Genomic DNA, 13785 nt, shown 5'->3' with positions numbered 1-13785 from the left:
GCAATTATTTTAGAAGGAGGACTCTTCCTACAGCATGCACAGATATCAGAAGCTACTAGATATACCAGCGGTCATGGAGAAACCCTGTGAATTTTGAATTCAACAAAATACTAAGTAGATATTTAGACTATATCTTGTTGGAGAAGTGGAATAAGCAGTTTTATTATTTTTCCATCAGTCCTCTTGTTTCAAAATAGACAAGTTTTCTGTAGATATACAATTAAGTAAAAATGATTGCTGCAGTACTTTATTCATCACAAACAAGTAACAAACAAATCAAAGTGCTCTGGCTGCTATTGACAGAGCAGTGGGGTAAGACTGGCTTAGTTATTTCTTTGCAGGCATGTAGGTTATTCTCTCCCTCTTTCCCTTTAATGTGGTCACATATTGGATGAAAATGTCAGAGGAGTACGATGTTAACGGTAAATTAACCTGACATTTTATCAGGGACACAGGGAAGCTTCTACAGAAACCAAGAACGCTACAATAAATAATTTGGGGAAAGGAATGACTAAGTAGTGTAAATCTCTGCACCAGCCTGTGAAGCATTGCGTGGCGCCAAACACCTAGCTTTGTGTGTGTGTGTACATTCAAAGTTTACAACGACAGAAGAGTACTGCGAGGCTCTTATTTTCAGATTCATGTTTTCTGATTTTCAAATGTCAAGTTGTATACACTGCTGCATCTTTAAAGAAGCATTCAGAAAAGGAAACAAAACTGCTGCTGGGGCCATCTGTAGTTCGCCCAGTCCAGGTTGGAATTAACCACCATCATCCATTGTAGAAATTCATGGGAAAGAAGTTTTCCATTTATCCATTAAATTTCATCTGAACAGCAGAACTGGCATCACAAAGTGTCAGCAATAGTAACCAATTAGGCACAAAGCTTCCACGTCCACTGGTACATATGTAGCCCCATTAATCCACACGGTCTTTGAACCTCCCACAAACCTATTGCTCAAAATACCTTTCAGTAAAGAATATGTTCTACTGTATAATTCCCACCCATAACCTTTTTGGATTACTCCTGGAATAAATCCCAGACAGCTGTAGTTCATCACACTAGCAGCTGAAATCAGGAAAAGGACAAACTTGTGGTGGGTATAAATTTATCATTTTAAATTAGTTTTCTAGGATGTAAATTCCAATTTTAAAATGGTGCAATGTTTTTCTTAGCTAATGAATACAAGAGTTCCCATTTTTATATTAGAGACCTATGCAAAGATGGAAAAAATGTTTTCCACTGACTTAGTTTCAGAATCTGAGTTTAACCTGTCCTTCAGGAAGAGCGTTTTTTAAGACAGGAACTCAGTGCTATTCAGAGGAATTCATCTGGGAAGGCAGGAAATCCATGGAATTTTTAGGCACCAGCACTGTAGCTTTAGCCTACAGAATATTTAAGTGTGAAATCGTTCCAGGCTTGGCAACACCCACTTTATTTATTTATATAGAAAAAGACAGTCAAGTTGTTTAGTCCCCACATTTAAAATTTCACAAAACGGAATACTAATAAAACATTAACATTTAAGTGAAAATGTACGAAAAATACTTCATTTCTACTTCAACAACCTCCTCCGGTGTTTGCAACCTAAACAGTGGAACATTTACATAAGATTGGGAAGTAGATTAATAATTTTACTTTCTAATGCTTAAACTTAAAAACAGCAGAAAAAACTGAAAAGTTCGTTCTATTTTTACCATTTCGTTTTAAGCATTTATGGCAGCGTTTCTCCAACTTAATTGCACTGCGACCCCCTTCTGACAAGAAAAATTACTACCTGACCCCCAGGGAGTTAGGGGGAAAGTCAAAGCCCAAGGGGAACCTGTAACCGAGCACCGGCAAGTCTAACACCGGCCCTGGCAACCCCATTAAAACGGGGCCGTGACCCACTTTGCGGTACCGACCCATAGTTTGAGAACTGCTGATCTATGGTATCACCAATCAGGATGTGTTTATTTTTAAACCTTCCAACATCTCTTTAACTTAAAAAAAAATGTTTTAATACATTTGAAAAGACTTCACAATTATTTCAAAGGCAAGTCATCTGATATGAAACCTGCCAGTTCAGGATCAGGATGTGATGAGTTGCTGAGGAGCCTTGACATTGCTACAGGACTGCACTGAGTCTCTGTACAAGTTATAAAGGAACATCCATGCAATATATGCTCAAACATGTAATCTGCAACACCAGGGATTCCCTGGTAGTATGCTAAGTACATCCCACGTTCCATTAAAATGGCTGCTATGTTACATGCAAGTCCCAACAGCAGAGGCGGCAACAAACATGACTGTACAGGTACACAATTAATTGTTTATGTGCCGAGGGGGAAGAAAATTAGCCCTACAGGGGGTAAAAAAAATTCGTTAAAAGGCAGACCTTTTTTCTGAATACTACATTATGACCAGAGAGAAGGATTTTTTTAAAAAATTAAGAACATTTATCTCCCAAGATATAACAGCTGTCCAAAAACAGTATTTCAAGTGAGGACTCCAGGGGCAATTTAAATTATGCAGTTTGCTCTGCCATATCATATTGTACATCTTAATGAACAAAGCCACGGGGACAATTTGAAATGATAAAAAAAAAGGATTTGCCAGTGATAACAGCTGACATGCCAAAGGATGGTCAGAAAATCAGGGTAGAAATTGAAAAGATCAAACCATCATGTGATAAATCGGAAGTAGCAAAGCAGCAGAGACAGAGCAAATGGTTTAAAGGTTGTGCTCTTTCAGACACTCCATGATTTCCCCGCAGCACTACAGAACTGCTTTCAGAGTTCAGCTTGACTCATCAGGTCAAGTCCATGCCAGCAGCTTTCACAGTCACATCAGGAGTGAGTGTGAGAGTGAGAGAAAGACACTTATGCTCAGGAAGTGGACTGACTGGACAATGAAGGCATGCCAAGACTTGCCTTAGGTTGTCATCTAGAGTATGGAGAAGAAAGCGTGGCTGGCCGTTGAAGCATGGCTGATGACAGCAGTGGCTGGCTGGCAAGGGGGCAGCACTGAACAGGGCTATTTTAATGGGCTGGGGAGGAATTTTGTACAGCTCAGGGGTCATATTTTGTCACAAAATGTATTATCTGTTATAGCGACGCAAGCTCTCTGGTGTAGAAAGCATGCCTTCCTGTAATGGCTGTACAACACCACCTAGCACGTTTGGCTTTATACGAATAATCAAAATGGGTGTTTGCCACTGGAGACTATAGCTGAAGAACCTACTGAACATGCCCAAGCACAAATGGGCCCTTCCTAAGCCTGTTCTTATTTACGGTCGAAAAAGTGAGCCCTCAAAGCAACTTCAGCACCTGAATCAGGAAGCGTTCTCCACACTGGAGGAAGCATCTGGTAAGGAGTGCAGTGTAAATGCAGAGAATAGGAGCTTTGCAAATGAAAACTCTCTCAAAACACAGCTCATTTTTCTTATGAAGACGGGGTCCTGGCAGAACCGCCCTCAGCCTCCATGTGATGCCAGCTGAGTGTGCTCCCAGCTCGTGCGGGGAATGAAGGGAAAGAAAGTGAAGCATAATGGAGGTAAAATCTCCCCCCGATTTGAGGAATTCCATTTAAAAGTGTTTATAATTGGTTTGGGTGGAAGACTAAGCATGAAAAAAGGAACACTACCACCTCTGAACAAAGTCAATCACTAGTATTCAGAGTATACGGTGGGAGTGGCCAAAACGCAGCTTGAGAGCTGCATGCGGCTCTTTTCAGTTAAAGTGCAGCTTGCGGAGCCCCCCCCACACCTCCCCGCCATTCTCCACCTACCAGACTAGGGTGGTTAGGGCTATGGGCTTCTGCCCTGCAAGGAGTCTCCTCGCAGGGCTTCAGCCCCATGGGAGTTGCCTGCCGGGGCTTGGGACTTCAGCAGCAGTGGGGTTGAAGCCCAGAGCCCTGGCAGATGTGCCTCGTAGGGCTGAAGCAGGCACGCCTTGGGTCTGGAACTTCTGAAGATTAATGTATGTGGCTTGGAGGGTCAGTAAGTTTGACCACCCCTGCTATATGAGAACATTTCAGTATTTTGGAGGCAATACAGTTAGAAGTTATGTATTGTCCTTTGAGGCTTTTAAGTAGTATTTCTACACTACTACTGAACATAATTCTTGCAATGATGCTAGTTTGTAAATGGATTTCAGTTGCAAAACCCTTTACTGGGAAGAAAGGAAGATAAGCTTCAGTATAAAACTGCAGGAACTTACTCATCGATGTTTGGCTGCTGAAGCTTCTAAGGTTAACAGGGGCTGCAATGAACTAAACAATACAGGGGAAAAGTGGAAATTAATTTTTATATCCATTTGTCAGACTTGGTTTTCCAGTTAAATTTAGTAGACTGTCTAGTCTCTGTAGAAATGGAGATTGAAAATGTTCAGTTCCATAACCTTTAATCTATTTGGAGAGAGGAGCAAATGTTAAATTCCACAAGTGCAGATATTGAGCCTTCAGGATAAGATAAATACATATATAGCTGCTTGCTAAGACACAGTAACTCTGCAAGATCACATCCATCAAAGAGAGGGATTTGACAAAGTTGTTCTAGGAGCAATTTCAGTTTAACAACGCCTCAGTGCTAGCTCGTTCATTAGCACAAAGGTATTCTGTGCTGAGAGAAGACACAACTCCTGGATCAGGAGGTTAAAGTATATCTGTAAGGTGGCCTCAAATCCCAGCAACAGAATGAGACAGAAACAGAAAGTCCACATTGAAACCAAGGAATTTGGCACAATTGGCCTGTTTCCGCCCTCATTAGAGTCAATGGAAAAGTTCCCAGTGATCTGGAATAAGAGTAGAACAGAGTACAATGTCACTAACACAGTCTGGCCCCATTCACACGGGTCAAACCAGATTAACTGATGAGGGTTATGGCTGAGCATAAACTGTGTTTAAACATGTTTTTTAGCTCTGTTTTAGAAGCCAGAGTACCTGGGGTCTTTTTCACCCTGTTCTACTCACTAGATAGGTAAGGGGAGAGGGGATTCTACCAGCAGGAACAAGCAAAAATGGGTATTTGATCGCTGCAAGAATCATAAGGTACCCATGACTTGTCCACTATAAGTGGCTGTCAGATCTCACCAGGCATGTGGATCTCTCTCAGAGTCTGAAGAAGATCTTACGATCTTGATGTGTCTGTGTCAACCACAAGTGAACTGTCAGAAATCCAGGGAGCTAAATTTAGATTATTAGGATCATCATCAAGGCCCAAGGCCATTACAATAACTCTTCCGGAAATGCTCCAAAGGCAGGGCCAGCTGACAGAGAATGTTACATGGGAGAAGGCAGATTACAGAGGAAGGACACTCGGGAAACCTGAGAGAAGGGGAGGGCACAGTGATGGAGCCAGCTAGCGCATCAGCAGTGCAATGTGCATTTTGAATAATGACTGACACTAAAAACTGCAAAAACAGCCTGGATCACAGGGGTGGGGTGGGGGTGGGAGGGGCGCTGGTAGATTTCTGATCCAAGCAAGTCTGTGTGTAGCTACAAAAGCCAACTCATAAGAGCACAGATTTTATACCCAACTACCCAAAAAATACTAAAAGTGAGCCCAAAATGACATGTTAGCAATACTTAATTTCATTTCCAGGACAAAGAGATGAGAACATCATAGTGTTACAAAGCACCACATGAATATAATGTAACAAGGCCAAAGCAGCTTGGCTCCTGAAAGGGTAAGGAAGGCTCTGTAACCATTTACAGTTCTTTGACAGCGTTAACAGAACAGTGGATAAAGAACCACCGAGTTACAGCATTCCTTTAGACCGAGAGACACTTGAGAAAAAGTCTCCCCACAAAAGGCTCTTAAGGAAGCTTTGACACAATGAGGTGAGAAGTTAAAGACATATTATGGAATAAAAAGTCGTTAAAAGATAAAAATTGTAATAAAATAGCCAAGTCTTGAGATGGGAAAAAGTTCATGCCAGCATGTTCCGAAGTTCATTAGTAAGGAGATAGACAGAGGACCTGGAAGGAGGAAGATAGTGACATGGCAAAATCTGGACAACACAATGACAGATGAAACACACTGGGACAAGAGCATGTTAAGGCACATTGGAAGGAAGGTTTTAAATTAATTGTCCACACCCATGAGTTCTGATTTAGTTGTAAAATCACATGGGAGCGGGGGTGGGAATGTAGGATAGTTAAAGTCGGCTAAGGCACAACGGTAGTCCCAAAGATAAATAAAATGTTATGCTGCTTTATGAAGGCGATGGAGTATAATACAGGAAATATTAAGCCACTGGACAATCGATGGTACAGTCTCACCTTCAGTATTGTGGTCAGTTTGTCACCTCTATCTCAAGAAAAAAAATATAGCTGAAATAAAAACATTCAGGAAAGGGCAATGAAAATGAGCAGAGCATTGTAGCTGAGCAGGGAAAATCAGAAAAGCCTCCCTTATGGGGAGCGACTGGGAAGACAGATGTAGTTATTGTGGAAAGGAACACGAGGTGAGATGATGGATGGATGTAAAGTAATGAGTTGTGTATTATGGACAGTTGGGTGTTCCTATTTACCTGGTCCCAGAATACAGGAAAATAGGAATTCAAAAGTAAAAGGCAACTTAAAAAAAAATTAACAGAATATTCTTTTTAATATTAGAATAATATGCATAATTGACTGGTGGCCTCATATATAAGAGCTAGGTGGTGGTGTTATTGTTGCAGGATATTGAGGTAGATAGCTTGTTTTGTTAAGTTTCAGAAATAGATGAAATATCTATGAATGAGAATAGCACTTGTAATCATACCCAGTTGGACAAAGTTACAAACAAACTTCATGCTTCCGGGCATAAATAGCTCAGAAAGTGAAATCGGCTGGGGTGAGCAAGATATTTAACATCTGCTCCCCGTGTTAGATGTACTACAGAGGTGTTTATACCTTCATTTGAAGTATTCGATATTAGCCACCAGCCCTGGACTAAAGGGACTGTTAGTCATGTCTGACATGCCAGTATCCATGTTCCAAGAACACCTGCAGTAAGGACTGTCCAACTTCCTGAGATTATAACACACCAGTACAAGAATGGTATATTATGAAAAATAAAGATTTCCACCCCCCAGGCTTCTGTTTATAGACATAAAAGACAATACACATTCAGGACATTTCCAATGGTCATGAAGGTACCATACCTGTGATGGTGGTAGGGGTGGTGGTGGTGGTGGTTGTTGTGGGAGGAGGGATAGTTGTGGGGGGATCTGGATAAAAAATAAAAAGGAAAATAAAAAGGCAAATTAAGAAAAACAAGCAGAACACAACAATGATCAACAATGATAAGAGAGAAACGAGGACACTGAAAAGCAGCATGGCTGTTTGATGTCATTATTCCCCTAAAAACAGGGGGCAAATTTCCCAACTGGCTTTAAAGACAGAGAGCCAGAACCCATCTGGTATAGCTGCACTGACTGCAATGGAGCTACACACAGACTTATGCCAGCAGAAGGGATCTGGCCTGAAATTTCTCTCTTGTTCTGTCATTTATAAATGCTAAAAAAAATTAAAAACCTAGCACAAATTAGTCATTGATGGGAGAGAGAGATGGAATGGGAGAGCTATAAGAAAAACAAACCACAAAAACTTCCTGTGACAAGGAGGACAATTTGCTATGTACAAAGAAAGACAATGGTGCTTTGTCATTTTTCTACGTTTACATTTGAAAATTCTGGTGGGGAAGGGGGGAGTTCCTGCTGCGCTTAACAGACTAAATATCCACAGCAGATTGAGTCTCTGTCATTCGCTTTTTCCAGAACTGTTAACTTCATTATTCTTCCTCCATCAATACATCTCCACAGGATGTAAAACTACTTCTAAGCTAGTAATAAATACAAAGAAATGAGAATGTCACTATTAAATATCAAGTTTGAGGCATGCAAGATTTTATTGAGACTTTATTTTTTAAATAAAGTCAATATCTTTGCGACTGATAAATATCAATATTTTAATGCTGCCCTGCCTTTTGTTAATATCACATCCTGGATGGAAAAAAAACAACAACAAAAAAACAGAAAACTGAAGAGTTTTTTTTTTCTTTACAAAGAATTTATAAAAGACACTTGACCCGGTAAAGCCACCAAACAGTGCTAGGCTATACAGTATAAAATATTTATACCATATAGAGTGTCATATCTTCACAAAAGTTACTTGGGGAAGGAGGAAGATGAGAAAAGATGTAAAAGAAAAAAAATTATATGTATATCAATGCCTCAAAATGATCAAACTGAATGTGTTAAGTAGTCAGCAAGACTTTGAACTAAGGAATCATTCTGCAATAATAGAGCATGAAACGGTTCATAGGCTTTTGATTTTAAATTTTATCTAAAGCATGTCAACTTTTCATCACTGACACATCTGCTACTCTTTTATCTCCAAGTGAGCTCTCAAATTCTCTAATTAATACATCCAAACTTTAATTATATGCTACACCTTTATTGTGTTCAGTATAACTTCCTGAAAGTTAAGAAACATTACCTTGGAGTTCGCTTCATTGTGAAGTCAGCTAAAGGAAAATGATCATTCATGAAGAATGCCTTTAAACATTCTGTCCTCCTGCAGCTGCAATACCTGGGTCCATTTCTTTGTTAGATAACTTCATCATCCGCCTAACTTGGGTAGGCTGACAAGGTACTACAGTGATGTTTCTTTATTATCAGTGGAGACAGAGCAAAGCATGAGAAGAAAATCACCAACCTTTGTCACTGAGGATGAAAAACTGAATTTTCTGTTTCACTGTCTCGACCAGGGGAAACTGCTACTGACAGTTTCGTCCCTACTGACTGGGGAGATGACTGTCTAGCCTCATGTGCTAATCACACTAGAGATTTCTAGGAAATGTCTTTGGTCACTCCTAATGTGAAATTAATTCTTAGGCAACATCATTTTCAGTTTGTATTATTTTATATGTGATTAGACATCCTTATAACACATCAGCAGGATATGAGAGAGAGAGTGTGTGTGGGGGGGACACAGTTCCGCAGCAATCACTTTGCAGGTTCTTGCTGCTGGAAGACACTTTAGACTTAATTATATTTAAACGTATGTGTATTTTAATTTTATAAGGAGATTAATCTTAATGAGGTGGAGTAGGGCTGACATGTCAGATAGTCACAACTCTTCTGCAGTCATTACACTCTATTGCATCAGATAACTATTAAGGGACTTGTTAAGACATGGAGTGATTTGACAGACTAATCACCCTATTTTCTTATTCTCTCTCTTAAGGTCAATTTGGTGCTGATACCAAGTCCTGTATTGACAGCCCTGGAGAATAAGTCCTACTTATCCATGGAACAGGTAGAGAGGCAAGCAATAGGGAAACCTTTTAATGCATTTTGCACTAGGCTTGTAGATGCTACTTCCACGGGTCAGTTCCCATGCTCAGAAAAAGATGCCCATCGTGGTGATGGCTTATGAGATATGCATGCTTTATTAAGAGGTGGACTCAGACTGCCGACACATTTCCACGCAGGACACAGCATAGTATTTGTATTCCTTAATACACAGTTGGGCTAGATTTGAACCAGCGCACTAGACAAGGAAGCCATGAGCAATCCACTCTCATAAGACCAACAGCTCTGAATTCCTGGGCTGAACATGCATAGCATCAAGGGACTTCTTTATACAATCTAGAGTATTGAGCCGTATTGGGACACTTCTGATTTTACACAATCTTGATACGATGGGCTGTAGAAAAGTTACTTGACCATGGACCCCCGACAGACCATAAAAGCGGCTAATCATGCTTATATGTCTGTCAAATGTATGCACTATGGGCACAGGCTAAAAATCTTTTGTAATTTTTATTTCTTTTAAAATAATTTAATTGCAGTCTTTCCCTGTGAATTCGATGTGCCAATGAGAGGTAGAGCACTGACAGACCTAAACTTCTTGTTCACACAACAGATACAGCAAAATCAGCGATAGTGTGTGCTAACATGAGCTCTGAAAATTTCACTCTTAGATCATGTCTAACATTCAGAAGGGAGTTCAGTTTCCAGAGCACATTGAATCCTTGGCCTGAAACGGCCAGAGATTCCAACTAGAGCCATTCCCACTAGAGCTGTTTCTAAGAGAAGCCCACTAGGAACTGGAACGAGACCAGTTCATTTAATGGCTGCTAAATTTTGTTTAAAATCCACATTTATGGGACAATTAGTATATGAAGCCATCCAAGGAATGGAAAATCATTTCACTGTTGTTTTATCATACTGCACAATTCTAGTTTCATATGAACTCCTTAGTTATGATGTTTAGGACATTATACAGAAAGTGTGATTGCATTGATGCAATAAGCATGAGCCTTGTTTCACATGTTCTCATGCTGTCATGTAGTATGGAGAGTTTATTCCTTCTGGGACTGCAAAGTCAGTCAGGTGCTGATCTAAGGAAAAACCATCAGTGTGAATGCACCTCCACCCCACCAGACCGAGAGAAGAGAAACGACTCTGAAATATGGATGTGTCTTATGAAATAAACTTTCACTTTAAAAACAGAAGCCCTTTTTTGGGGCACTTGGGGGGAAAAGATTGGACATGTTCACCATTTGTTTAATTCAGCCATTTTCAAATTGTGGGTCGGGACCCCAAGTGGGTTGCGACCCCGTTTTAATGGGGTTGCCAGGGCTGGCATTAGACTTGCTGGGGCTGAAGCCTGAGCCCCACCGCCCAGGGCCAAAGCCGAAGCCCGAGGGATGCAACCTGGAGTGGTGGGACTCAGATTCCAGGCCCCCAAGTCTGGGACTGAACCCTGGGGCTTCTGCTTTGGCCCCAACGCGCTGGGTGGTGGGGCTCGGGCTTCAGTCCCCCTTCCTGGGGTCGTGTAATAATTTTTCTTGTCAGAAGGGAGTTGCAAAGCAATGAATTTTGAAAACCCCTGGTTTAATTAAAATCCATAGACATAGATTTCTACAGGGGCCTCCCTTAATAAATGCCTAAAATATTGTACATGTACAGCAATGCTTGAGTACGGAAGTCAGAAGTTGGGCGCACAAGCTGAGTGATCTGTGTCAGCACAAGGGATTTTGAGCTGTACTGTTCCAAGTGGAGGTAATATGGAGTAAGTTTTAAACCAGAGAAAGCTTCCAAAACACAATATCAGCACAATCTTAATTGTAATAATTCAAAAGACATCAATTATCAATACTTGCGAGAAGTCAAGGGGGCTTTAGAAGCAGTCAGGCTTGATGACCACTGGGGCTCTCATGCTGATCTGTCCTTAGAGCCTGTCTACGCCACTAGGGGTGGCAGCATTTATAAAATGCAGGGGGGGGAAAAAGCCCATGCATCTTAAGTCTTCCTAAAGAACTAGCCGAACGCATGTAGCACAAGGGAATTGTTCATAATTAGACTGGGGACCATTCTTCAAGTGTCTACTGAATCTTCATTATATGCCCGACCTCCATGACAAGAGCACAACAAGGTTAAAAGTGATGGTGAAATAATGCAGAGGAACTGAAGAATTAAAGTAGGTACTTAATAGCACTTTAAAAAGATGCTGAGGCATGTTTTAGCGTCTGTTTGGCAGCCACAGATCTGTTTAAGACATCTCATTCCTCCAGCTTATTTACTGGTTTGTAATTAGCTGGATATGCTTGCTGATTCTTCTGTAATTTAACTTGCTAAAAACAGAGTGGAGAGAAAATCCTGTACCATTGCTGCAGATATAGCACAACAGATTAGATAAGACACCATAGGGAGCAGTCCTACAATATTCAGGACTGTCAGAGGATAACTTAACCCCCCCTCAAGCTCCCATGAGCCCCTCCCCAAAACCCCTCCAGCTTCTGCTCTGGCTTTTTCCTGTACTGCATCTTACAATACATCCCACCTTCAGGCAAGCTCACAATGACAGCTCCGAGAAGTCATCACTTACTGGACTTTGAACATCAGAGGCTCTGCATCTGAGGCTAGCATCAGGGGAAAAAAAGAGTGAAGGAAATGGTTTCCCAGAACCCCCCAATATAATGAGAGGATGCGTTGGATGCTATCAGAAATTCCAGCATTAAGCAAAATGTTTACTTTTTCAAAAGCTTTTAGAGAGTGGTATGTAGCCATTATGTGTAAATGAGTCTAGTAGAATGGCGTTTTTTCCTCACGTACCGTATACAAACAGCATGTAATCCGCAGATGATTTCCCCACCGCATTTGAAGCCTCACAGCGGTATGTACCATTATCTGTTTTGTTTAGGTTATTAATGAGAAGGTTTGAACCCGACACTACAACGTGTTGAGGCATCTCATCATCTACTCTTAACCACTTCACTTCCGTAGGCCTAGGCAGGAGGGGGAGAAAGAAACAATTGCATTACTAATTCCGACAATCAAGTCGGTATTTTCAATACTTCATCCACATCCACATATGAGATCACATGACAGACAAAAAGACACTAAGGAAATGACGTGAAATTCTTGACCTTCCTGAGTAAGATGCACTGATTAGTGAATACTCTTCATTTGCTTTTGAATCACTCACGTCTCACATGCTGAAGCACTTACATTACTTAGAATTTATCCTATATCAATTGGAAACGATTCCCTGGGAGATTAATATTTGTTGCCTTGCTGTGCTGTTTCACAGCAATCCACGGAGAACAGACCTCACCAAAAGATAATTATCTCATTAATTTGGGGGAAAACCCCACAAACTCAAAGGCTTAAGGCCTACAATCAATGGGCTATACATGTACGTACAGTAGCCCTTTAAGCGTGAATTAAATTTCAACAGAATTTTATTGTAAAACACACGTTAATTTAACAAAATTGATACATTTTAGCAAGTTTGAACAGCTTTGAAAGGGGATACAGTTGACTCATTTGCAACATTTTTGTCTCCCTTGTTTGTTAGTACCATTTTAGCAGCTGGAAAATAACATTGCCTCTTCTCCCCACCTATTATTACCCTTTTTCCATTTGCTAGTCTGTTTTCTCATCTGTTCCTAATGAAACAACAATGAACGCAATAGTTACGCAGCTCAGGGAACAGGGACATTTCTATACAGTCAGTGGAGGGAACAACTGGTTTTGTGGGTCTCACAATGGCAGTAAAACTATCACTGACTTTCATTAAATGTTAAAAAACACGTCAATACAGTATTTGGAATCAAGGATAAATTCCTCACCACCCTAAGTGAGAGAAAAAAAAAATATTGTACTTCTTAGACAACTGAAGAATACTGCTCTTCTGAAGAGTAAAGGGGAAAAAAACCCGAGCAAACTCCAGAACATTATCTAATCAGAAGTGGGACAACCCATATTTCTGATGCAAAGTAAACAATTGAGAAGCCCTGGCCTAAAATTTCCATCAATTCAAACAGTCTCAATGGGCAATGACATATCTGTGAATCAGGCATTATGGCTGACTAATAAATATTCAAATCATAGTAAGGTACATTAAAAGCTTTAAACGGCATCTAAAAACAATAGTAATTGAGTATGTCACCACGACCCAGTAAAGTAACTTAAAAATTAGTATCGCATGCGTCAGCCTTGCAGGCTGTGGCGAATGGGCTGCTTGGCAATCAGAACTCCTGCTTGACAGGTGAAACACTTGGGCTCTGTCTACACTACACGGCTTTTAGCAACATGGCTGTGTTGCTATAGCCGTGCCGCTAAAAGTGGCGCAGTGTAGCCGGTGTTTGTTGGCTCTCCTGCTGACAAAAAACTTCCCTCAACAAGGGGCGTTGTTCACACAGGCACCTGTTGCGGCAAAACTTTTGTCTTTCAGAGGTCTTCTTTTTAGACAAATGTTTTGTCATTAAATTGGCAGTATAGATGTAGCCAGAGTGTGATAGGTGGG

General features: G+C 40.8%; 1 protein-coding gene across 5 annotated transcripts in view; it reads right to left on the bottom strand.

Moving 5' to 3' along the window:
- The window catches only part of CADM1 (cell adhesion molecule 1), a 288701-nt gene that overhangs the window by 34226 nt on the left and 240690 nt on the right, over positions 1-13785 (bottom strand). For 3 of the 5 annotated variants that reach the window (XM_044997067.1, XM_044997068.1, XM_044997069.1), the window contains exon 7: positions 12090-12262. In XM_044997067.1, coding sequence (XP_044853002.1) covers positions 12090-12262 — 173 coding nt within the window. Of the gene's footprint in view, positions 1-7127; positions 7194-12089; positions 12263-13785 lie in introns of all 5 variants that reach the window. The other 2 variants (XM_044997064.1, XM_044997065.1) reach the window with 1 other exon arrangement.

Source organism: Mauremys mutica, chromosome 22 (assembly GCF_020497125.1).
Source record: "Mauremys mutica isolate MM-2020 ecotype Southern chromosome 22, ASM2049712v1, whole genome shotgun sequence".
Classification (NCBI taxonomy): domain Eukaryota; kingdom Metazoa; phylum Chordata; order Testudines; family Geoemydidae; genus Mauremys; species Mauremys mutica.
Note: the sequence above shows the minus strand (reverse complement) of the source record. Positions and strands in the feature narration are given on the sequence as shown.